This window comes from Cynocephalus volans, chromosome 11 (genome assembly GCF_027409185.1).
Source record: "Cynocephalus volans isolate mCynVol1 chromosome 11, mCynVol1.pri, whole genome shotgun sequence".
Classification (NCBI taxonomy): domain Eukaryota; kingdom Metazoa; phylum Chordata; class Mammalia; order Dermoptera; family Cynocephalidae; genus Cynocephalus; species Cynocephalus volans.
In genome coordinates this window covers 74947041-74969494 of record NC_084470.1, presented here as the reverse complement: position 1 = coordinate 74969494, position 22454 = coordinate 74947041, and the positions used below count along the sequence as shown (strand labels likewise).

General features: G+C 48.9%; 1 protein-coding gene across 2 annotated transcripts in view; it reads left to right on the top strand.

Annotated features, from left to right (window-relative positions):
* The window catches only part of LRIG1 (leucine rich repeats and immunoglobulin like domains 1), a 116637-nt gene that overhangs the window by 74033 nt on the left and 20150 nt on the right, over positions 1 to 22454 (top strand). For both annotated transcript variants that reach the window (XM_063113332.1, XM_063113331.1), the window contains exons 4-10: positions 4722 to 4859; positions 7200 to 7343; positions 8774 to 8917; positions 11399 to 11542; positions 14219 to 14362; positions 16609 to 16689; positions 22069 to 22140. In XM_063113332.1, coding sequence (XP_062969402.1) covers positions 4722 to 4859; positions 7200 to 7343; positions 8774 to 8917; positions 11399 to 11542; positions 14219 to 14362; positions 16609 to 16689; positions 22069 to 22140 — 867 coding nt within the window. The remainder of the gene's footprint in view (positions 1 to 4721; positions 4860 to 7199; positions 7344 to 8773; positions 8918 to 11398; positions 11543 to 14218; positions 14363 to 16608; positions 16690 to 22068; positions 22141 to 22454) is intronic.

Below are 22454 nucleotides of genomic sequence, written 5' to 3'. Positions count from 1 at the left end.
GTCTGGGATTTGCTTTGAAGCGCTGCTCCCGAGGCAGCCCAGTCTTCTCAGTGGTTAGCTTTGACACTCTCCAGCTGGAGCAGGCTTGTTCTGTGCATGAGCTAATAGTCAGCCCTTTGTTCCTGAGAGGGGGGCCAGGCTTGCCTGTTTGCCTTGAAATGTGGGGGAGGAGTAGACAAGAACCAGTCATTCATTAATTTTATTCATTCATTTTTTTTTCCCAGAGCACCTCCTCCAAACTAGATCCTGAGCTTGGCTCTCAGGGTACAGATATGACTAATAAAAACATGACTTTGTTTTATTGAGCAACTGGTACATGTCAGGTCACATCAGCCCATGGGACACAGGAACTTCACACTCACAGATGGAGTTCCTCCAGGGTTCACACCTGTGAGTGGTGTAGCTGGGATCTGAACTTGGGCAGGCCAACACTCACAGCATGTTCTTACATAGTGCCAGACCAGGAAGAACACTCCAGCCTTGGGTGGAATTGCCAGGGTCCACAGACACATCTAATATAGATGGATCTTGCTCTGTGAGGGAAGGGATGCAGAATTCTGCAGGAGCACAGAGCTTCAAAATAGCTTTCCTAGGCATAGGACATTCAGGCAGGGTTTGATCAGGTCCCTAGGCTAGTCTAGCAGAGAGATTGGTCCTGGGGGAGAAGGTGGCATGTGTGTCCTCAGCAGCTGGGGACAGCAGTGTTGGAGCCCGAAGGATCTCTGGAGCTGCCATGGGCTCAGTCCTTTATGTCTGGACAGTGCTATCATGGGGCAGTGCTCCTCATGTTTCTGAGTTCTCCTGATTGAACTCATCTGCTTGCATAGTTTTCTTCTGCTTAAATGCTGTTGAATCCCAAATCTGTGTCCAGCCTCAGCTCTTCTGAATTCAGCCTGCATTTACTCTTTGTGATTCACTCAGCGGATATTTATTGAGCACCTACTTACCATGTGCCTCGCCCTGTTCCAGTGGCTAGAGATACAATAATGAACAAAGGAAACATTTCCACCTACGTGGAGCCACATCCTGAAGGGAGAGAAGATGTTAAACTAGAAATAAGCAAATATTATATTAGACAATAATAATTAGGGCTATTGAGAAAAATTAAGCAGGCAAGGGGGGGTAGAAAATGTGCGTATGTGTGTGGGAGTGTGAGAGAGAGAGAGACGGGGCTTGTGGTTTTAGAGAGGGTGGCCTGGGAAAGCCTCATCGAGAAGGTGACATTTGAATAAAGACGGGAAGAAAGCAAGGGCGTGAGACTGGATATCTGGGGGAACAGCATTCCAAGCAGTGGGAACAACAAGTGCAGATGTCCCAAGGCCTGACAGGTCTGAGGGTAGCGTGGCTCAGAGCACAGGTGGCGGAGGAGGAGGAGGTGAGGCCTGTGTGTGGCGGACCGTGTGGGCCTTGAGGCCCCTGTGAGGACTTACTCTTACGTGAGACATGAGAGTCCTCATTTGAGTTTTAGGCAGAACAGTACTGTGAACTGATTTGTGTTTTATTTTGTTTTTAAATTGTGGTAAAATACACAAAATATAAAATTTGCCATCTTGATTATTTTTTTAAGGGTAGAGTTCAGTAGTGTAAAGTACATTTATGTTGTGTAGCCAATGTCGAGAACTTTTTCTATCTTGTAAAAGTAAAACTCCAAACTCATTAAACAACGAATCTTCATCCCTCACTCCCACCCCAGGTCCCTGGCAACCACTGTTCTACTTTGTCTTAGTGAATATGATCATTCTAGATACCTTATATAAATGGAATCATAAAGTATGTCTCTTCTTGTAATCAGCTGATTTTACTTATCATAATGTCCTCCAGAGTCATTCATTCAGTTGCATATGACAAAATTTCCCTTCTTTTTCAGCCTGAATAATATCTCATTGTATGTATATACCACATTTCGTTTATCCATTCATCTGTGGATGGACATTTGTGTTGCTACACCTTTTCACATTGTGAATAATGCTTCTGTGAACATGGGTGTGCGGAGATGTCTCTTTGTGATCTGGTTTCAATTCTTTCAATACCCAGAAATAGAAATGCTGTATCTTATGGTGATTCTATATTTAACTTTTTGATGAATCACCATACCAGTTTTCTTCAGCAGCCACACCATGTTACAATTCCACCAGCAGTGCACAAGAGTTCCAATTTCTCCACACCATCACCCACACTTATTTTTCTGTTTTTTGTTTTTTGGATTTGTTTGTTTGTTTGATCGTAGTCAGCCTAATGGGTGTGAGGTGGTATCTCATTATGGTTTTGATTTGCATTTCCTAATGAATAGTGATATTGAGCATCTTTTCATGTGCTTGTCATCCATTTGTATGTCTGCTTTGGAGAAATGTCTAATCAAGTCCCTTGTCCATTTTTAAATTGAGTTGTTAGTTTTCTGTGATTGAGTTGTAGGAGTTCTTTATATATTCTGGATATTAGCCCCTTATCCAGGGGCTAATATACGATTTGCAGTTGTTTTCTTCTGTTCCTTGGGATGTTTGAACTGACTTGTTTTTAACAGAATCTCTCTGGCTGCTTGGGTTGGAGATTGACCATAAGGGGGAAAGGGTGGAAGGTGTAGCCAGTAGCCTGCTAACCTGGTTCTCTTCCAAAGGAGGAAAATTTGGGATCACCGTGTGCCCCCATCTGTCATCTCCATCCCAGATGGGCCCCTCTTTTATTATTCTCTGTGGCCTGAGAGGCATTTCCTGACATCCTGCCTGCCCTGCCTATTCCGGGCCTCCACCTGCCTGTCTTCTCGCCTCAGCATCCCACCCTCAGGCGCCCGCCCCAGCACCTTCTTCCAGGCAGAATCAAACACTCCCCCTCTCTCCTTCCTGCCGCTGTTGCCCTGGCTCCCACCACCCTGGCTTCCTATCTCCATGGCTGCCTCTTCTGCTAAGTGGGGAACTTCTTCCAGCGTGTGAAAGAGACTTGTCTTCCTCACAGTGTCCTTTATCCAGAGTGGGGGGTTGAGAATGTGTTTGATTCAATGAATAAATTGACTGACAAGAAAGAAGAAAAAAGGTATAAGACGAAAGACAAAGACCAAGGAGACAGCAAAGAGGGAGAGCCATGCAGTGGGAGAGGTGTCGGGGCTCGCAGCTGTACTGTGGCTTTGCCCTTTGTGCGACTTTGGGCCATGGCGCCCTGTCTCTTCTGTTTCCAGATCCTCTTTTCCTGGCTCCCTGGTACTGTATTCAGAGTTCCTGGATAAGGCTCAGCTCTGTTGCCTTTCTTTCTTGTTCTTTTTTTTCCCATACTTTACATAATAAAGGTTTTCTTTTTTTCTTTTTTTTCCTTTTTCTTTTGGAGTCAGAAAACTGAAGAGACTATTAAAGAACTTAGTAAAGAACTCAAAGGAAGTAGCTTTGGGGGGGCAGGAGAAGAGGTGCAGGGAAAGGGGCCTTTCATTCTAGGAGGTTTCCCTGTGTGCCCTTGTAAATGGATTTTTGAGTTCAGGGCCTGGGAGACTTGTGAGAAAACAAAGGAGTCGATGAGAAGCCCCAGAGCTTCTGGGAAAGAGGTCCTTATTTATGCCTGTTGGAACCGATTTGGTCAAGTGTTTGTTTAAAGGAGATGCCACTTGGTAAGCGACGCCTGGCTTACTTGTGTTGTGTTCAGGAATGCTTTGATTGGCCTGCGATGCTGACCCTGCTTACTCAGAGCTGGCCCGAGTGAGTGCCTGGAGCCCAGAGCCGTGCTACCACCCCGCACATCCTCAAGTGTCCAGTCCTGGAGTTCGGGCTGTGGGTCGTTGAATCTGCCAGGCAGAGCCAAGCCCAGGGTGGCTCCCTCCAGCCTCAGTTAGCATTTGTTGTCTTTCTCCTGGTTAATAACTGTTGGTTGGTTGATTAGATTGTGGGTTTGACAGAAGGAGGATTAAGGATGCAAATAAAACATGGTGGAAAATGCCTTTCTTGAGGGGTGGTGAACACTCTGAATGCTTCCTTAATGTCTGCCAGATATCTTAGTGCAGTTTTAGGTTGTATCATCCAGTCCCTGAAATGACAGGTTGTGGCCCCATCTTCCAGATGAGAAAACTGAGGCATAAAGCTATTAAGGGTTGACTCAGGAGGTTCAGGGGATTTGATTCCAATTAAACCCAGCAGTGAGCTGCTCCTCTTTCCATTTTTAGATTGTCAGGACTTTGTCATCATCATCTTTCTTTTTTTAATTTTTTTAATCCCCTGTGTCTATCTCCATGCCTGGCACATGGTAGGTGTCAGTAAAATGTGAGGCCTGTAATGATGTGTCAAGTTGGATTAAACTGAACTCTGGTGCCTACAGTCTTGTAAGTTATGGGGTTGGACGAGGTTGTGAAAATCACAGATGAGAGTTGATTGGAGCTAGCTGGAGGCACCAGGCATGTCCTTTATGCTCAGTGCATCGGTGGGTTCTGGTCATGTCGTGCTGGTCTCATGTGGTCTTAAATGTCACTCCTATTGTCCTTGGGGAGAACAGCCCTGTCGCCTTGGGGAAAGCATGGAGCTTTGACAGACCCACTTGTCCCAGACAGAAAACCCAGCCAGAAGATAAGAACTTGATGGGAAGAGAAACAGGAGATGTCATTTGAAGAGTGTCACTGCAGTTGTAATTTTATAAAGGAGCAAAACAACTCGAAAAGTGTCTAAAAGAAGCACGGTGGGAGAGAGATAATAGATTTTTGGAGTTACTTTGCAAAAAGAAACGCTCACACCATCTCCCTTTGTGTGCACTAGGCAACACAATAGGATTCGGAGTGTGGAGGGGAGTCAGCTGAAGGCTTACCTTTCCTTGCAAGTGTTGGATCTGAGTTGGAACAACATCACAGAAATCCGGGGTGCCTGCTTTCCACATGGGCTGCACATCAAGGAGCTGTAAGTACCTCTTTGTTGTCTGTGGTCGTCCCTGTGCTTCTGGGCCAGGCCACGGCTTCGCCAGCACCCAGGTGTGGATATGAGGTGGATGTTTCCTTCTCTTCTTAGCCATGGCTCAGCAGGGCCGAGGGCAGGGGCCCGTGCCTGTTTTATAGAGCACTGCACATCCTACAGCACTATCCTGCTGTAACAGACAGATGAGGACACTGAGGCAGGGAGAGATTAATTAGCTTGTCCAAGGGACTCACCACTCAAAAGAGGGGAGTCCAGGACCCAAAACAGGTCTATCTTGACCACAAGCCTGTTTTCTTTCCCATTTAATGGACTGTTTCACTGGAAAGCTTCAAGAGGAGATATGGGGGTGGTTAGAGGACTCCGTGTGGCCAGAGCTCTCGGACGAGTCTCACCTTGTCATGCCTACCTTTCCGGCACCATGCCCTACTAAAGCACATCATTTGGTTTATTTGGGGAGGGCAGTTACTCTAGTCTATGGGTTCTCAGGACTTTTCAGATCTCTTCGTCTGTTTCTCATTTGCCATCTTAATGCCCCATTCCTCACGCAATGGATGGTAGATAGGAGGAAAAAAATTAAAACGTATTTAATCCACTACTTGTTGGTAGGAAAATGTTGCTTTGGGGAAGAAACTGAAAACCTAGGCTAAAGAGACATTTTCCAATTACTGATGAGTTTTATTCCCTGTATTATTACTGTTCCTGGGCAATTTTGGAGGTCATTTGCAAGGCTGGTTTAGGGGTCATTGTGACCCATCTTTTCAGGGAGGATGAGGCCTGGCACACGGATTTTCCAAGCTAAGACCTCGAGGAGAGGAGCAACTTCTTTCTTAGGCTGCATCAAGGTGCCAGAATAGGGAGCAGGAGGCCTTGGCCTTTGTTAAGCTCCCAGTGGGGGCTTTCAAAAGGTGTCCAGCTACCATCTGACACTTCCTTGCTTGGAACAAAGAAACCACCTACTGCTAAACTGAATTGCAGTGACCTTTTCTCCCTGCATGACAGTGAGAGGGACTTTCTATTTTGGCAGCTATTGGCCAGTATATCTTCATCACACAGACTGTTCTTCTTTAATCTAGAGTGTTAAGAACAAACAGTCCAGCCCCATTTGCAAAGAATCCTCATGTGCCCTGTCTTGGGCCGCTGCCTGATGGAGAGACAAAAAGTGCCTTGGTCCTTTCCCCTCTCTGCAGTAGAAAATTCTCTCTGGTCTTTCTCCTTTTCACTTAGGCTAAAAAAAAAAAAGGTAGCATCTGTGCTGGGAAGGCAGAAGGGGAGGTGTTGGGGGTGACTCCACACAGGAGCACCATATTGTTCCTCCCTGTTCGCTCTTTTCTTTTATCCTGTTTTGTACTTGTATAATTTGCATACACTGAGATGCACAGATCTGAGCTGTACACTTCAGTGCATTTTGAGAAACGGTGTCTGCCTTTTCTGTGTTGTCACCGGTGGAGCCTCTGGCATATGTAACTTGTAAGCATAGGCACCATGAAGTGTTGCTTGTTTTCTAAAGGGACTCTGCACAGCTCATTTGAGCTAGAGTATTTCTTTGAGGCATTTAAAATTATTAAAATAAATTAGTTTATGAGTATTTATTATGTGAGTCATACAGTGAGACCCACTAAAAAATTAAAGGTTATTTCCTAAAGTATTGGCTTGACTCTGGCCTTGCCTCTCTATTGATTTTCTGCTTTTTTTTTTTTTTTTTTTTTTAATAAAAAATGATCGGTAAGGGGATCTTAACCCTTGACTTGGTGTTGTTAGCACCACGCTCACCCAGTGAGCTAACTGGCCATCCCTATGTAGGGATCCGAACCTGTGGCCTTGGTGTAATCAGCACCACACTCTCCCAAGTGAGCCACCGGCCATCCCTGATTTTCTGCTTTCTGGGGCTTTTCTCATCACCCTTGGGAAGTGGGTGGTGAGGAAGGTGTCCTGCAGGTGGCCCCAGAGGCAGCCACCACATGGCAGGGCTGCTGGCTGAGGATGGTTGGGGGTGGAGGTATCTGACTTGCACTCCCACCCTCTTGGAGCAGCCCACCAGCCACAAGTACAATGGGCTCAGGGCTGAAACAAGACCTATCTCAAGGCCTTAATTGGACAGGCCTTAATTGCATCTGCCTAATTTAACACCTGTATTTCTCTGGCTCTCCATCTGGGAGTCAAGACAGGGTTTGAAAGCTCGTGATGACAAACATCTCGTTGGAAACCTGTCCCTCTGGGTGTGTCTTATCTTGTTTTCCCAACTAAGACCCAGCTCGGGCTGGTGTCTGTAATGAAATGAGGAAGGCCTCCTACCAACCACTGCATTTCTCTCCTGAATCATTCCAGCAACCTGGCAAGCAACCGGATTGGCACCCTGGAGTCAGGAGCATTTGATGGTCTGTCACGGTCACTGTTGACTCTTCGCCTGAGCAGAAACAGGATCACCCAGCTTCCTGTGAAAGCATTCAAGTTACCTAGGCTGACCCAACTGTGAGTACAGAAGCGTGCACGTTAATTAAGGTTGGCCAAATTTTATTGAGGCTGGTTTCCCTAAGGACCTCACAGTGAATGTGACCCCTTCCTTGCTCCCCCTTGGTAGAGCTCTAAATAAACTACCATTAATGGCCCTACGGCAGCACCTAATAAAAGCAAATTAGGAGCTGGGTCTAGTGCCTGTGGGCTATGCCTCAGATGGCTGAAAAAAGGATCCACAGAGCATACATATGCTTGTCTTCCATGACATTTTCCAAAATGAAATGAAGGATGCTGCTGGTTAGCTGATGCTGGCTAATGCTTGGGCTGCGTGGGTTCAGTTTCCCGTTTATTTAGAGATTTTAGTGTATTTTTAAATGTACCCACGGAATCTGTACCTGGACACGATGGTGTCTGACACTTGTTGAGCAGCTCGAGAGGAAGTTAGAGGAGCCAGAGGTAGTAAGCAAGAAATGTGCCACCGTCTCCACCTCCTAAATCTTATGAGGTAGTTAATTTTTAAGGATTTGTGTGTTTAGTTTTTTGATGACCAAGTCCAAGTGCCCTCCTAGAATGGCACAGGGTTTTGGACTCAAGAAAACTTCCATCAACCAGAATCTGATGGACAGATTGATTTTTTGTTTTTCTGTGTCCTCTTTTTAGTGGTAGAGTGTATTTCAGGAAAATAAGGTGATATGGGGAATTAAACAGAACAAAACAGTTGTCGAGGGCCGGACTGGCAGGGGATGGGATGCGCCCCTTTCTCCTGCTGCTTTGCATCACCTCCCTGGGGGGTGAATGCTGTCAGTCTGCAGAGAGGGTTTCATTGATGTTGATGAGGTTGCATGTAGGGCAAGGTCATGAGACACTGCAGAAATATTTGGGGAAAACCAAGGGCTTTCTGGTTAGCCATGTGTTCTCCCTTCCATTCCCTCAGGGTTGCTAACGGACGCAGCCCACCCAGATTCTCGACATCTTTTGGTTAACTGCGGCTTTATCATGCTGGGGCTAGAAGCCAAGCGTGCGTGCTTCCTGGGGGGTTTCTCCCCATCCCACCCTCTCTCCCCCACATGCAGTAACTTCTCTCTATATGTAAAGACCGTATTAACGCCCCCAGTGGAAAGTGTTATTGCCATTCGATACCCAGAGGTGAGGTTTTTCCTGCATTGAGGCATCTGGTGTGTATTTCTGTTGCTGAGCTAAGGACACCTCACCTAAAACATCCACGTCCTGAGTCATACCCGCGTCCTGACTGCAGAGTCCCGGATGACGCCTGTGCTGCCTGGGGAGGAAGCATGAGCGCGTGTGTTCTGGGGCACCGTGGCACTGTGGCCCAGTCGGAGCTGGCAGCTGGGGACAAGCTATGGCTGGCAGCAGTGTAGTGCCTGAGGGGTCGTAGGTGGAGGGTGCACATGGGCCGCTCTGACCTTGCTGGCTTCATCTCTTAGGGACCTCAATCGCAATCGGATTCGGCTGATAGAGGGCCTCACATTCCAGGGGCTCGACAGTTTGGAGGTGCTGAAGCTTCAGCGAAACAACATCAGCAAGCTGACAGATGGGGCCTTCTGGGGGCTGTCCAAGATGCACGTGCTGTAAGTGTGGCCTCTGATGGTGCCGTGCTTGTGTGTGCTTGTGCGTGTGCTGGGCGTGGAGTGGGTCTGCCTTGCCCTTTAGGGCTTCAGCTGGGCCCAACTCGTTGTTTTGAGGGGCTGGGCCAAATTTGAGATGTTTTCCTAGCAGATTAGGAAAATCTCTTGGGGGAAGTTTTAGTGGATTAGGTCAGGTGAGTTGGTTGATGGAGATAGAGAAGGAGCCATTTTGCTGCCCCCCACCCCCCCCCGATCCACTGTCCCCACCTCCTCAGTGAGCAGGACCGACTCCCTCCCCACGTCCTCTCCACTCCCACATGCCACAGGAAGTTCCTTCTCTCCCCATTTTGGGTTTGACAGTCTTTCTTGATGTGCAGGTGGGCCAAAAACGTAGTTTCATCCTAGGAGACTTCATCCTGTCTTGTGAGCTAATCAAAGCACTTGGTGCAGATGTTCAGCTTTCATCAAGGGAGCATTCTCTTCAGCCAGATGTGTACAATAATAGACGTGCTTGCCTGCCAGCATACAGCAAACAGCCACAAAAAGGCATATAGGCAGTTACTGATGTTTTATTTTTAAACATTTAAATTTGTTTATTTTTAATTAAAAGTAATGCATCTGCATAGTTAAATAAAATCAGAGGGTAAAGAAAAGCAGTTGCTGCCCACCCCACCTCCCCAACCCCCACCCCCCCCCACCCCCTCACCCTCATTCCCTCTTTTTTTTTTTTTTTTTTTGTTGTTGTTGTTGTTGTCTTTTTTGTGACCGGCACTCAGCCAGTGAGTGCACCGGCCATTCCTATATAGGATCCGAACCCGTGGCGGGAGCGTCGCCGCGCTCCCAGCACCGCACTCGGTCCCGAGTGCGCCACGGGCTAGGCCCTCATTCCCTCTTTATCCCAGTTTTTCTCCCAAGAGGCAATCACTTCTAAGTATTTCTCTTTTTGGTTTTTCTGTTTTTAGTTTTGCTGGTGGTTACTTCTTTTTTTGTGTGGGTTTTTGTTTAATTTTGTTTGTTTATTTGTTTTTCTTTTTCGTATTTTGTTTGCAGGTGGTTACTTCTAAGTTAATACACTTACACCACAATCCTTACTTGTCAAGTTGAGATTTCCTCCTTTAAAGTCAATGACTTGACTTGCTCACAACAGCCCCTTCTGCCTTCCAGTCTATAAAAATTATATGATAACTTTTAGATCCTTAGTGGTTGTCTTTGTAACTGAACCCAAAGTCAGAACGCTAGGTCGGGGTCCATCAACGTGCTGTGCTGTGTGCACGATGAGACAAAGCTCTTGGTGACCACGCCTGCCACACGCTACACTTCCTTCTATGAGGACAGAAGCCTGCTGCTGGGCTTCCTGCTCTCCTTCTGCACTTTGGACTAGCTGGATCTCTGCTTTTAATATTCAAGAATGCTTTTACTAGACATCCTTAAAACTGTCATTATGGACTCTGAAATCTAGGTGGTCGTATGCTGGGTGGGCTGAGATTAAGAGAATTTTCAGAAGGAAATGGAGTTAGCACCGACCGTTTGGTATTTATGTTCAACAAATTTATACAAATAGGGGGTAAGTTGCCTTTGTGATTATTAATTGCATGCTTTTTGAGCAGTAGCAGAAAGTAAGACGAAGAAAAGCAAAAATTGGTTGCTGAAAGCCCTTGTAATATTGAACACAGAGCAAAATTTTAATTAGTAACTTTTACTAAAGAGGCCAGTTGTCTGGAATAGAGCTATCCTTGGCTAGGATGTGCCATATCACAATGCAGGATAATAGCATACTGACTTAATGAACTTGTTGAGAGCTTAAGCCCTCAGCACTGCTAAAATCCTGACGTGCATTCTTTATTTCCTTCTCATAAAGGTCCTATGAAGTCCAGTCTTGGATCTCCATTTTGCAGATGTTTAGGTTCATTCATTCAGTCTCAGGGCACAGTGGTCCGGAGCCCAGACTTTGCTAACCAGACCTGGGTTTGAATGAATTCTGGCCCCTTTGCCACTTGATAACCTGGAATTGTGAGCAGGTTACCTGGCTTCTCTCCACTGCAGCTCTCCCATCTGTAAGGCTGGGATGAGAGCTTCCTCCTCTTCTCTCTTCTTTCTGTTCCTTTAATGAGCTTTGCCTTAGTTCGGAATTCTTCTGCCCATTTGTTTGCCTGGTTCACTTTTACTCAGCTAAAAAAGTCACTTCTAGGAAGCCTCCCTTTGCCCTCTGAGCTTTCTAAGTCTTCCTTGGTACTTACCACCATCTGTTTTGTCTGCTCGTCTTCTCCCAGTCCCTTCTCACACACGTGTGCGTGTACACACACACGCGCGCGCGCACACACACACACACACACACACACACAGAGTATGCTCCTCCATTCTCTCTTGCAGTGTTATGTCCTCAGTGCCGACCACAGTGTCTGATACAGAGTGACTGCTTATTTGCTCTCTGGTCCACGAATGAATGACTGTCCCCTCTTCATCCTGCTGTGGCTGTCATTGCAGGCACCTGGAGTACAACAGCCTGGTAGAAGTGAACAGTGGCTCACTGTACGGCCTCACGGCCCTGCACCAGCTCTACCTCAGCAACAATTCCATCTCTCGGATTCACCGCGATGGCTGGAGCTTCTGCCAGAAGTTGCATGAGTTGTAAGTGTCCTCAGCTTTGGTCTGTGACAGTGTTTTGAGACACTGCCCATAGGTGAATTCTCCAGAGCCCACAAAACTCTGGGCCTGGCTTATTCCACAGCACAGCGGACTTGGTGAGAGCTCAGGTGGGGAGGGAGCTCAGAGGTAGGCCAGCATCCCTGTTCTGGAGAGAGGACAGATCCCCAAACCAGCCAGGCCCAGAGCAGCAACCTCAGTGATTTGAGCCTGAGTCCCTTCCTGATCTCTCTGCTTCCCTCTGCTTTGGGAGTAGCAGGGGCTGCAGGGAGCCTCTGCCCCGCAAAGCCGCCCTGGGTTTGGAGAAAGTTCCTGGAGTAGAGGGCTCTGTTAAAAAAGGGCAGCCTAGAGAAGTGTTCTCACTGCAGCTGTTTTGAAAGTGACTGTATGTTAATGGCCACACCAAGTAGTATGCACGGCTATAGTGAAAGGGTTTGTTTGGGCTCAAACACAGGAAGGCAAATTAGGACAGTGAAATGGAGAGGTGGCACACACTGACAGTGGAAGCATGGGCACATCCTGAGTTTCCACCTCCCTTCTCAGGTTGCCCAGGCACTCGGTACCCTCCCTTTCCCCTTTCTGCATTCCAGCAGCCTGGTCTGAGGCCCCTCTGCAGTCATGAGTGTATGCTTATACCCCATTCTGAGATGCATGGCCCCTCCTTCCTTTTGGAGATTCCCACATGGGGTCCCCAGGTTGGGCCTAGAACTCCTGAGCTCCTGCCTGAGGTTCCGAGATCAACAGTGACAGATTCTCCTATGACGGGGAGGATGTGGCGCTGGCCATCCCCTCACGTCAGGGTGTGGTCACTGGCAACGCTGCTTTCATTGTCAGGGACTCAGCATTCACATGCCTTTGTTTCTGTCCCATGTCTAGAAGACAGTTTTGCAGGGAGGGAAAAAAAAAAACAGGTCTTCACCCTCTGTTCTTTCAGTTTAATGTGCTCTCGGTTAGTCCAGTAAGATTTTTTCATTTTTCAGGAGCGTTTAGGTGGGTTTCGTCTTTCTTCTTTTCTTCCTTTTAGTCTAGGCTTGGCTGTAGGAAAATATCTGCCCACTGAAGTGAACGATTGCTGGGGTGCAAAGCCCTGGTCTGTGTATCTCACCAGGCAAACTCAAGGACACATTTGAACTCAGTGTCGATTTTTGCAGCTGGGGTTTAATCTGGTCTTCTGTGGTTTTCTCTCTCTCTCTCTCTCTCTCATGCATACAGCCCACACTGACCTGCAATTTATATTTCAATGAATCCATTATTATCTTCAAAAAAGCAATAGTTCTGCCTCTTTCCTTGTGCTAACCTTGAACTTTGTGAGGGTGCCTGTGTGTATGCGAAAGTGAACCCTTTGGGTTTAGCTTCCTGACCCTTCGAGGCACTGCAGTTGCACATGTCATGTGGTATTACATGGCTTCTGACAATCTCCTTACTCAGGCCATGACCTGACCAGGGAACTCCAAGGACCATGGTTTTCTGTTGGCCAGGGCTAGGAGCTGTGGGGAAGCACGAGGGGTCTTCTGAGTCCCTCAAGCCTGAACCAGTCCAGTTCCTAAGATGAGGAGCAGACCTGTGTGGCTCGTCAGAGGGCGTGTGAGCCCCTGGTGTTGAGGCAGCAGGGAGAGGCGTGCTCCTTTCTGAGATGGACCTTTGAGTTCCCTATTTCCCTCTCTGGCTGGTAGACTTTGTGAAGCTGTCTTCTGTGCCATTTAGAAGTGTGCCTTGACCAGTCCTAGCAGTTTGCCCCATATCTAGGTAACGTTGGAGCCAGATTTATGATTGCTTTCTAGCGTTCGTTCCCACCCCTCCTTTAAGCTAAATTCTCTAATTGCAGGTGAAGATGTAATTTTGATCTCCTGCCAGGTGACTGACAGGCACCATGACTTATTTCTCCAGGAGGGAAAGCATGTTGCTCCCTGCCACCTTTAAAAACTCATTAATCTTTTCTGAATTTATTTTTCTTCTTCCTGTCCCAGTCCAAATTCCCCATTTTTCAATGATAGATGACAAATATGCTAAGTAAGCAACCCAGGGCTGTGTCAGACGTGCAGGAGTACTGGCAGGAAGGTTTGATTCTGACACTCAGGCAGAGTGTACGAGTTGGGAGCGTGTACCCTGTCCTGCTTACAGCGGACAGGTCACACTCAGGGGTTGATGTGGATGGAGTGAGGAAGCCTGGACAGGGGCCTCCAGTCGCAGCTGAGGCTTGAGGCACTGGTGTGGTGTGGCTGTCTCAGGCAGTGGCTAGTGGCGCCCTCTGCTGGCCCATGTGGGGAGGCTAACGGGGCTTTCTTGCTGACTGTCAGAACCCACTGGGGTCCTCCTGTCCAAAGTCCCAGGCCTGCCATGAGAGGTCCGTGTAGTCTGAATCAGGACCAGCCATTGACACCAGCATGAAGGGTTGGAGCTCTGAGGGTTTTTGTGTTGCATGACCTTGTGTAGTCCTTATAAATTAACAGACATCCTGGTCTCTGTAACCTGCATGACCTCTATTCTAGGAGTCAGACTAGATGGATGCTGGGCTCCACTGGGTTTTCCTGTGAGCACGGAAAAAGGGTGTGTCCCTTCCCATTGAGACTGGCCAGCTGTGGCTCGGTGCTCAGGAGAGGAGAGGGGAGGACAACCAGGTGTGGATTGCTGTGACCTTTGCCTCCCCCTCCCCTTCCTCAGGATTCTGTCCTTCAACAACCTCACGCGGCTGGACGAGGAGAGCCTGGCCGAGCTGAGCAGCTTGAGCGTCCTGCGCCTCAGCCACAATTCCATCAGCCACATCGCAGAAGGCGCCTTCAAGGGACTCAAGAACCTGCGAGTCCTGTACGTCTTTCGCTGCTGGGTTGACAGAATGATAGGGTCCCCAGTTGGGAGAGCAGAATAGAACAAACCAGCTACGTAGCTGAATTCCATTCTCATTGGCTTCGAGGCAGAGTTGGATTGATTGAAAGCTGGCCTGTTATGTGTGCAGTCTCCAACTTTTATATAATCAACTAAAAAAGAACTGGTTGAGCAGAAAAATCCCATTCCTTCAGGGTGGTGCCTATAGAGGGATGACAGTTCTTTAAAAAGTGTTGTTGTCAAGCAGTGATTCCTTTATTGCACTGGGCAGGATGCTGGGGTCCTCCTGTTAGGAAAAGCTTCCCCATGGTGAGTGCCTGGAGCAGCTTCCAGGAGAGCAACCATGGGGTCAGTCTTTTGAGTGTTGAGTCTTCCAGTTATGACATCCATTTTTTAGTCCCGAATACTTTTTCTGCAAGCCAAGGGAATGCTGTGGCTCATCTCTAGTCCTAGTATTCAAATTTCTTCAGCACATCCTGCATCCAGGATGCCTCATTTCTAAGAGAGGCACTTAGGGAATCCTGTGTCTGTCTTTGCACATCACTAGGAGGTTATTTAAGAAAGTGGAGGTGATAATGTCATTTCCGTCTACATTCCTCGTTAGGTGGGGTTACCGTTAAGTTGCTACAGGATCTTTTCTAGGACTTTCATAAAACTTTTCTTTTCTTTTTTTTTTTTTTTTAAAGATGACTGATAAGGGGATCTAAACCCTTGACTTGGTGTTGTCAGCACCACGCTCTCCCAAGTGAGCCACGGGCCGGCCCTCATAAAACTTCAGTTGTTGGCTTCAGAGAACTTTCAAGCCCGAAAAGAGGGGCACATGGTTTTCAACAGTGGTCGTGGGTTCTGAGGCCTCCTTCTCAGGCATGATCCACAGCAGAGAGAGGGGCCTGTCCCCGTGCACAGGGAGGAAGGCCACTGCACCTGCAGCTGGCAGAGTTGGCTTGCATGTTGAGCCATCGTTGAGGAGTGTGAAAGAGCCTGGATGCCCAGCTGTTCAAGCCAACGTCAGCCTGCAGACCTTTGCCAGGCTTGAATAACAAGGCTGGGAACATTCAGACTGGGCCAGCCAGAAAGAAGAGAAACACTTTGGCGGGCAGGGAGAGGAGCAGGGAGACAGGCACACAAAGCCACAGCCCTGGGTCCTGGTTTTTTTTCGGTATGATGATAATAGAGAGAAAGCCATTGAAAGGAGAAGTCCCTCACAGCAGCAAAGTTTCGGCTCTTTGAGCTTCCTGCTGTAAAATAAAGGTCACCACAAGCATTTTCCTCTGCAGGCAGAGCTCCCTTCCATGCTGGCAGCATTGATTCCTTCTGAACGTTCTCACAGAGCCAAGAGCAGCATCCCTTTCTGCTCCTGGGCATGTCTGCGAGGGCTCAGGAGAGGAAAGTTTAGGAACCAAGAATTCTGTGGAAAGTTGGAGAGGGCTGAATGTGTGCTAAGTGAGGCCTGGGCACCAGGTGTGAAATCTCGTCCGGGCACTGTGACCTGCCCTTGGAGCCGGTGGCGGGGCAGGACGCTGATTCATCGGCCTGGGGGTTTGCATGGTTGGAGCTGTCTGGGCCGAGGAGTTGGCCTCACCTCGCTGGTTCTGGCGAGTGGGTCACAAGTCTGACTCAGCACCCAGATGTCCTCCTTGGCTCAGAGTCAGCTCTGTGTGGGCCTTCTGGGGAGATGGGCTGCATCCCCCAGCCGGCACAGAAGGGCCTGTGGGAGGACGCTGTGCTGGGACCTCTTTCTTCCGTGTCCCTTTCCTCCATGTGCTTTCCGCAGCTTCTTGGTCATGTCCAGAAAAGGGACTCTGATAGGTAAGAGCAGACAATAACCTTAAGGAACCTTTCGGGCCGATTCTCTGTGCCAGGTGCCAACTGTCTGCTCAGGAGCAGTGTACAACCCGGGCTTCCCGCACTACCTCCCTTGCCCGGAGTGTGGCCTCAGCCCACTGGGAAGCAGCAGCAGATGGAGCTGGGGTGGCTGTGTGTTGGAGGCGGGTACCAGCCTTGTCAGAAAGCTGAGCTCGCCAGGCTGCGCTGGGAAGTGTGCAGAACAGGCCTTCCTTCCCGGAGCCACACCCCCAACCACTACTTAGGCTGGGCATCTAGAGTGCACCTGGATGGTTTTAGCTTCCAGGGGGTAAATTGGGGGGGAGTCTCTTCTCCTGTGTCATGTTGAAGAATAGTCGAGAACGCTCACTGGATGGTGAGCTTGCCTTCTGTCTTCTTCTCAGGGATCTGGACCATAACGAGATTGCAGGCACAATAGAGGACACCAGTGGCGCCTTCTCAGGACTGGACAGCCTCAGCAAGCTGTGAGTATCTCTGAGGGTGACGTTCCGCGAGCTCCCCATGCCTCTTGGCTCCGGGCCCAGCGGAAGAGAGCTGGCTCCGCATAGGTCTTCCTTTGTTAGGGAGAAGAGCCTGAAGAAGGGAGTGGGAGACACCCCAGCTTCTCGCTGGCCAGGGGATCCATCACTGCCTTGGGCAGTGGGTTCTTTGGGGCTGAAGACCTGGTGTTTGGTGGCCTTTTGGAGATTCTCTCAGGTTTAAATCACATTTGATGTAAAAATGGCTAAATTTTTTGTTGTCCTTTGTACAAAGGAGTCTTACCCTCTTACTCAATCTCTAGAAATTGTGTGAGCTGTCTACTTCTGAGTAAGTAACCTGATGGTTTTAAGGCTCCTGTCGGTATTTTTGTTGTCAACCATAATCTCAAACAGAAATATTCATTATGAAGGGTAATAGTAATAGCAATTTTGAATTCCAGGTTTTGGGTCTTTTTTCTTTTCCCACCTCCTAGAATTTGGCAGTTATTCTGCTAGGGGGTGTGTGTGTGCACATGTGCATGTGTGTTATATCTAATGTGTTCATGAGGACAGGCTCTATTATGCAACAGTCAAGGAAAGAGAAGTGGAGGGATTTTGCCCAGGACTACATAGCTAGTAATTGGCAGGGTCAGCATTTGCTTGTCTGGCTCCAAAACCCATGTAATTTCTTCCTGGGCCCACTCTGTTTCCCTCTGCATCTCACCAGCACTTCCTGCAGACACTATCCAAGGAACATGCAGGAGGGTTGTAGTGCTCTGCTAATGTCAGAATCCTGCTCACAGCACCAATCGTAGAGCTAGGGCTGGGTCTGGAGCACACAGACCCCTCAAGCCCATTCACAGATTGGGACACGAACCCTTCACATGCCAGGCTGGGTCCCCAGACCCCTCACATGCAGGTCTATGAGCTAGGTAACCGGCAAACAGGTCCTTGGAAGCTGTAGGTTGGAAAGCATGGCTGCTTCGTGGTGGCGGCCTGAGGCAGTAAACTGCCAGCCAGCCTGCTTTACAAACTCTGAAGAACACAAGAATAGCCACAAAACTAAAAAAATACATTGGCGCACACTTGCACTCACACACACCCACACACAAAATTTGCTTACAAAGGGTGTGCTGAACCACACCCAACTAGACCTGAGGTGAGGGTCCCGACTAAACCATTCTATTTTCCCAACCCGGGTGGACTGGGGTAATTATTACTGTTGACTAACAACTCAGAGAGAAGGCTTGGAGGAGGACAAGACAAGACAGTCTCCACTCTGTCTTGCTGCACCCAGTGACAGGGCACTGAGAAGTGTGCGTGTGTAAAGTAGGTATTTTGAAAACTCTAGTGGAACTCGCAGCTTTAGGAAAGCCTGTAGTGGGGAAGAATCTTTTTGTGTAATAAGTGCTTCTGATTTGTTTAAAAAGTGTGTCTTTTCACACCTTTTATACCAGGAGGGTACCGATTGAGCTGTTTTGGCTCTCTGAGTATTATATTTCTTTTTGAGCATCCTGTACTCTGAAGACATTGCAGAAAAGCTTGTCAGTTTTTCTTCTCCCTAAAACAATGCTCATCTGCCCTCCTGGCTCCTTGAGCCCAAACATGGCAGGCTCGGGAAGAGCCTGGAGTAGCCAGGCAGGGTGGGGTGCGGGCCTCTTGTTAGCAGGAAGAGCCGCAGGCCTGTAATGTGGCTGCTGGGGTGGAAAGCACCTGCGCCGCCTTGGGCCCCAGCCTGCCTGACCTCGGCTGGCACCGCCAGCTTTTTTTGGAGGCATGTCCCTCCAGTGGGACCTGGAGCTGTTCCTTGGGTGTCGTGGCTTCCAGGAGGGACTGGTGCTGCACAAGTCAGCCCGCTGCCCAGCTCCTACATGCCTGCTCTCGCTCCCCTGCCGTTTCCTCCTGCTTTCTTCTGCAGAGCTAGACTGGGTGGTTCTTGCTGAGCCCCAGGAGGCCCCCCCAAACCCTGCATTCCTCACTCACATGATGTTGTTCGATGTGGGCTCCACGCTGACCTGGCCCTGAGACTTAGGACTTGTTAAAATGCAGGGTCTCAAGGCCTCACTCCCCTTGGCTCCACTCAGTCAGCATCTTAGGGCTGGAGGGTCCATATGTGTTTTAAAAAGAGAGAGAAGGGCTGGCCCGTGGCTCACTTGGAGAGTGTGGTGCTGACAACACCAAGGCCCTGGGTTCAGATCCCTATATAGGGATGGCCGCTTAGCTCACTGGGTGAGCGTGGTGCTGACAACACCAGGTCAAGGGTTAAGATCCCCTTACTGGTCATCTTTTAAAAAAAAAGAGAGAGAGAGAGATGCACCCAGTAGGGGGAAACTGGGCCAATAACAAGAATTCCTTCCTATGATTAAATACATACAGTTATTTAAGTGTGATGGTATCGTGGTTATGTTGGAAAAGGAAAAAAAAAGAATCCTTTTCTTCTTGAATAAAAGAAGAAACCAATATGATGCATGTGATTTGGATTCCAAATAAGCCAGCAGGGTTGGGGACAGATGGACAGTGGAGCAAGGTGGAGATGAAATGCAGCTGCCACAGCTGGGTAGTGGTTATAGCTGCGGGACAGCACGTGCACTTCCTGATGCTATTCTGTCTACCTAGGTGGTGTGTGAGTTCTTGCACATTAAAAGGGAAAAAGAAAAGCAAGTGGTTTCCATGCAATTCTGGTGCACAGCTCCAGTTAAAAACTCCTGTGCTTGACATGTCATGGGTGTTGAGTAAACGTTTGTTGAGTGAGTGAAGGACATTAATTTATTCAATGATTCCACCTCCACACAGTCTCCTCAGAACCTTGCCAGGAAATCTCTGCTGTGTGGCTGTGGCAGGGACAAGTGGCCACAACACTAGCATGCCCCTAGAGTGGCCTGGGGCCAAGCATGTTGGGATCCGTTGAGAAGTGGGGCATGTTAGCACAGAGGGGGCTGCCCCTCTCAAGGTGCTGTGTCACAGGCGCTGATTCATCCTGCAGAGGCTGCAGGCGGCATGCTGGGTCCCTTTGATGTGGTGTGGGTTTGTCTCCGGAGAGCTTGAGGGACTGGTATTGAGGATCCCCCGTAGAACAGGGAGGGACAAACTCCTGCCTTCACCAAATTACTCAGGGATCTGGGGCCCTTCCCACCACACAAGAGGCCTGACCTAAATCATAGAATTGTCAGGAAAGGAGGAAGTGAGCATCAGGGCCCCCTTTCTGTGAAGACTGGATGATGTGCCCCACCCGGAATCTTTCCAGCTGCTGAACATAGACTTTTGGATACATCTTCAGACCAGATCTTCCTGGCAGGTGGAGAATGTTCCTAGACTTGAGCACATTCCTTTCTTCCTGGCTTGCCTGGGATGACCATCCTCACCAGCCCCAGAGCCCTGTTTCAAAATGGTCGTGGTGTTCACCTGCTGGGAGCCTACACAGTAGCTTAGTCATGCATGAGGAGGGAAGGAAGAATTTCTGGACCCCAAATTAGAGCAGAGAGGAGCAGTTAGTGGCTTGTGGGCAACAGCGCAGCAGGTGCTGCCCCGTGTTCCAGCTCTCTTTATAGCCTTCCTGGGAGGCAGGGGCAGAGCATACACAGGACATGTGTGCAGGGACATGTCAGGGGATCCGCAGAACAGGGAGAGGATGCAGAGCCTCTCGGTTCCTGCCTGGGCAGGTGCTCCCCAACCAGGGGTGGGGCTGGGTCTGCAGAAGGACATGACCACCAGGACCCCTTAGCACCACCCCCCAGTGCCGGCCACAGTTGTTTTAGCAAGCACTGAGTAGGCCTTGGGAACCCTTGGCTGGGTTGACAGGCAACTTCCCCAGGTTGCTGTCTGCTCCAGTGGACACTGGATATCAAGCCAGCCGCCCCTTCTCTGGGAGCCCCACAGCAGGACAGGGGTGCATCCTCCTGGCCCACGGTCACAGCTCCCCGCTCCCCTTTCTCCACACAGCAGCCTTTTATAAAACCATCCAGTTCACTAGCTTGAGCTGCCCCCAGCCCCAAATGTCTGCTGCGGGGAGGTAAGGACCCAGTTTAATTCCTCTAACAGGATGATTAGCCCCTGCACAATAGAGAACTTGAGAATTTGTTTTATTGCTATTGTCACCATTAGAAATAACAGTCTGCCCTCACTGTAAAAGAGGTCAATGTGACTAATATTTAATGGATGAAATAAAGCACAGCTTTTTCCTGGATCCAGTTTACGGGAGATTTCACTAAACAGTTCAATACGCTTTACTGGAGCCTGGAGCACACAGTGCCTCGGCCTGAGGGGGTCTGCGGAAGTTCAGAAGTTGGCAGCTGCTCAGAAGTGCTGGCCTTAGTGCTCTGTATGCTGTTATTTGCTGCTAGTTCTGTGATTAAGGAGCTGAGGCTAGCATGGCCACCAGCTTTTCCATGGGTCTGGTTTATTTGCTTTAAGATAAAAATTTCAGGTTGAGAGAGGTTGTGGAAACTTCCAGGATGAGATTGTTTTCACACCCACGCAGCCTGCCTCTGGGAGAAAGAAAAGGCAAAGGGGGCTTTGGCCTGTTTGCCCCTTCACCCTCCGGTGGCAGGAAACAGAGCTGGTTTTGTCTGAAGGCTGAGCTCAGAGTTACCGCTGGGGGATGCTTAAACGGAGGTCCCTGGGGAAGAAGTCTGTTTCTGATGAAATGGGGGTCAGGAAGCCCTCGGGGTATGGTTGCCATGGGAGTTGGCTTCGCAGGCCTGCAGTGGCCTCAGGAGCAAGTGGAGCAGGCACTTTCCTCTGTGGTCCTGGGCACTGGCCGGGTCTATTCCACCGACATCATATAAAATCTGGGGTCTTGCTCAAGAGGCCACAGCTCACCATAGCTGCATCCTGGCCGCTAGGGGCATCTCAGGTGCAAAGGGTTATGGAGCCATCTTGACGGACATGCATCTTTCTGTCCTCTTGCCCCTTTTGGGAACCTTTATCCTCAGAAGTGGGTGGCAGTTTTTAATTCCATTGTTTTCATTACCTTCTCTGATTCTGCTTCCTCCCACTGAAACATTAACCAGTCCCATCTATCCTGCAAGGATATCACTAAACTTCACCCTCAGGCTCCCTTGGGTGGTCCTTAGAGAGAGAAAGCCCAGGTGGAATAAGGTGATTTTCGCTTGACACTGCAAGGGGCCATTTTAGACCAGGCAGTGCATGCAATTGCAGCCTGTCATCACTACTAAATTCTGATAAAGATAAAAGCATTTCATTTCAGAAAGCAGAAGGCCTGGGTACTTCAGACCCGTAATCTCAGCATAGGTCAGCTTTCCATCTGCCTCTCATTCGACAGACTTCTCAGGTAGCAGTACCCTAATTGTATGTTCTCTTTCTCTCACCCCTACCATGACCCCCTCCTCTCTCCTCTCCTCGTTTCTGGATGTTTGGAAACTGCAGGACTCTGTTTGGAAACAAGATCAAGTCCGTGGCTAAGAGAGCATTCTCGGGGCTGGAAGGCCTGGAGCACCTGTGAGTATCTTGCCAGACCTTGCCTGACCCACAGGCCTGCCACACGCGGCTGCTGGGGAAGTCTGCTAGCAATTTAATCACATCTTTGTAAACCGAGAAACAGGGCTATTTGGAAACACCAGCTGCTTCCTTCTCATTATAAGTCAGCTTCAACTTTGGCCTTTATTTTGCCTGTGCCAGGAACAGTTACAGAACATATGGCCAGTTGGTGTGCCCCTAATTAATGCAGTTGGCATTTGGATGAATACTTTCCTCCCTCCTGCTGCGCTGCTTCACCGCTGCACCAGGCTCCTGGTCTCACTGCCACTTCCACG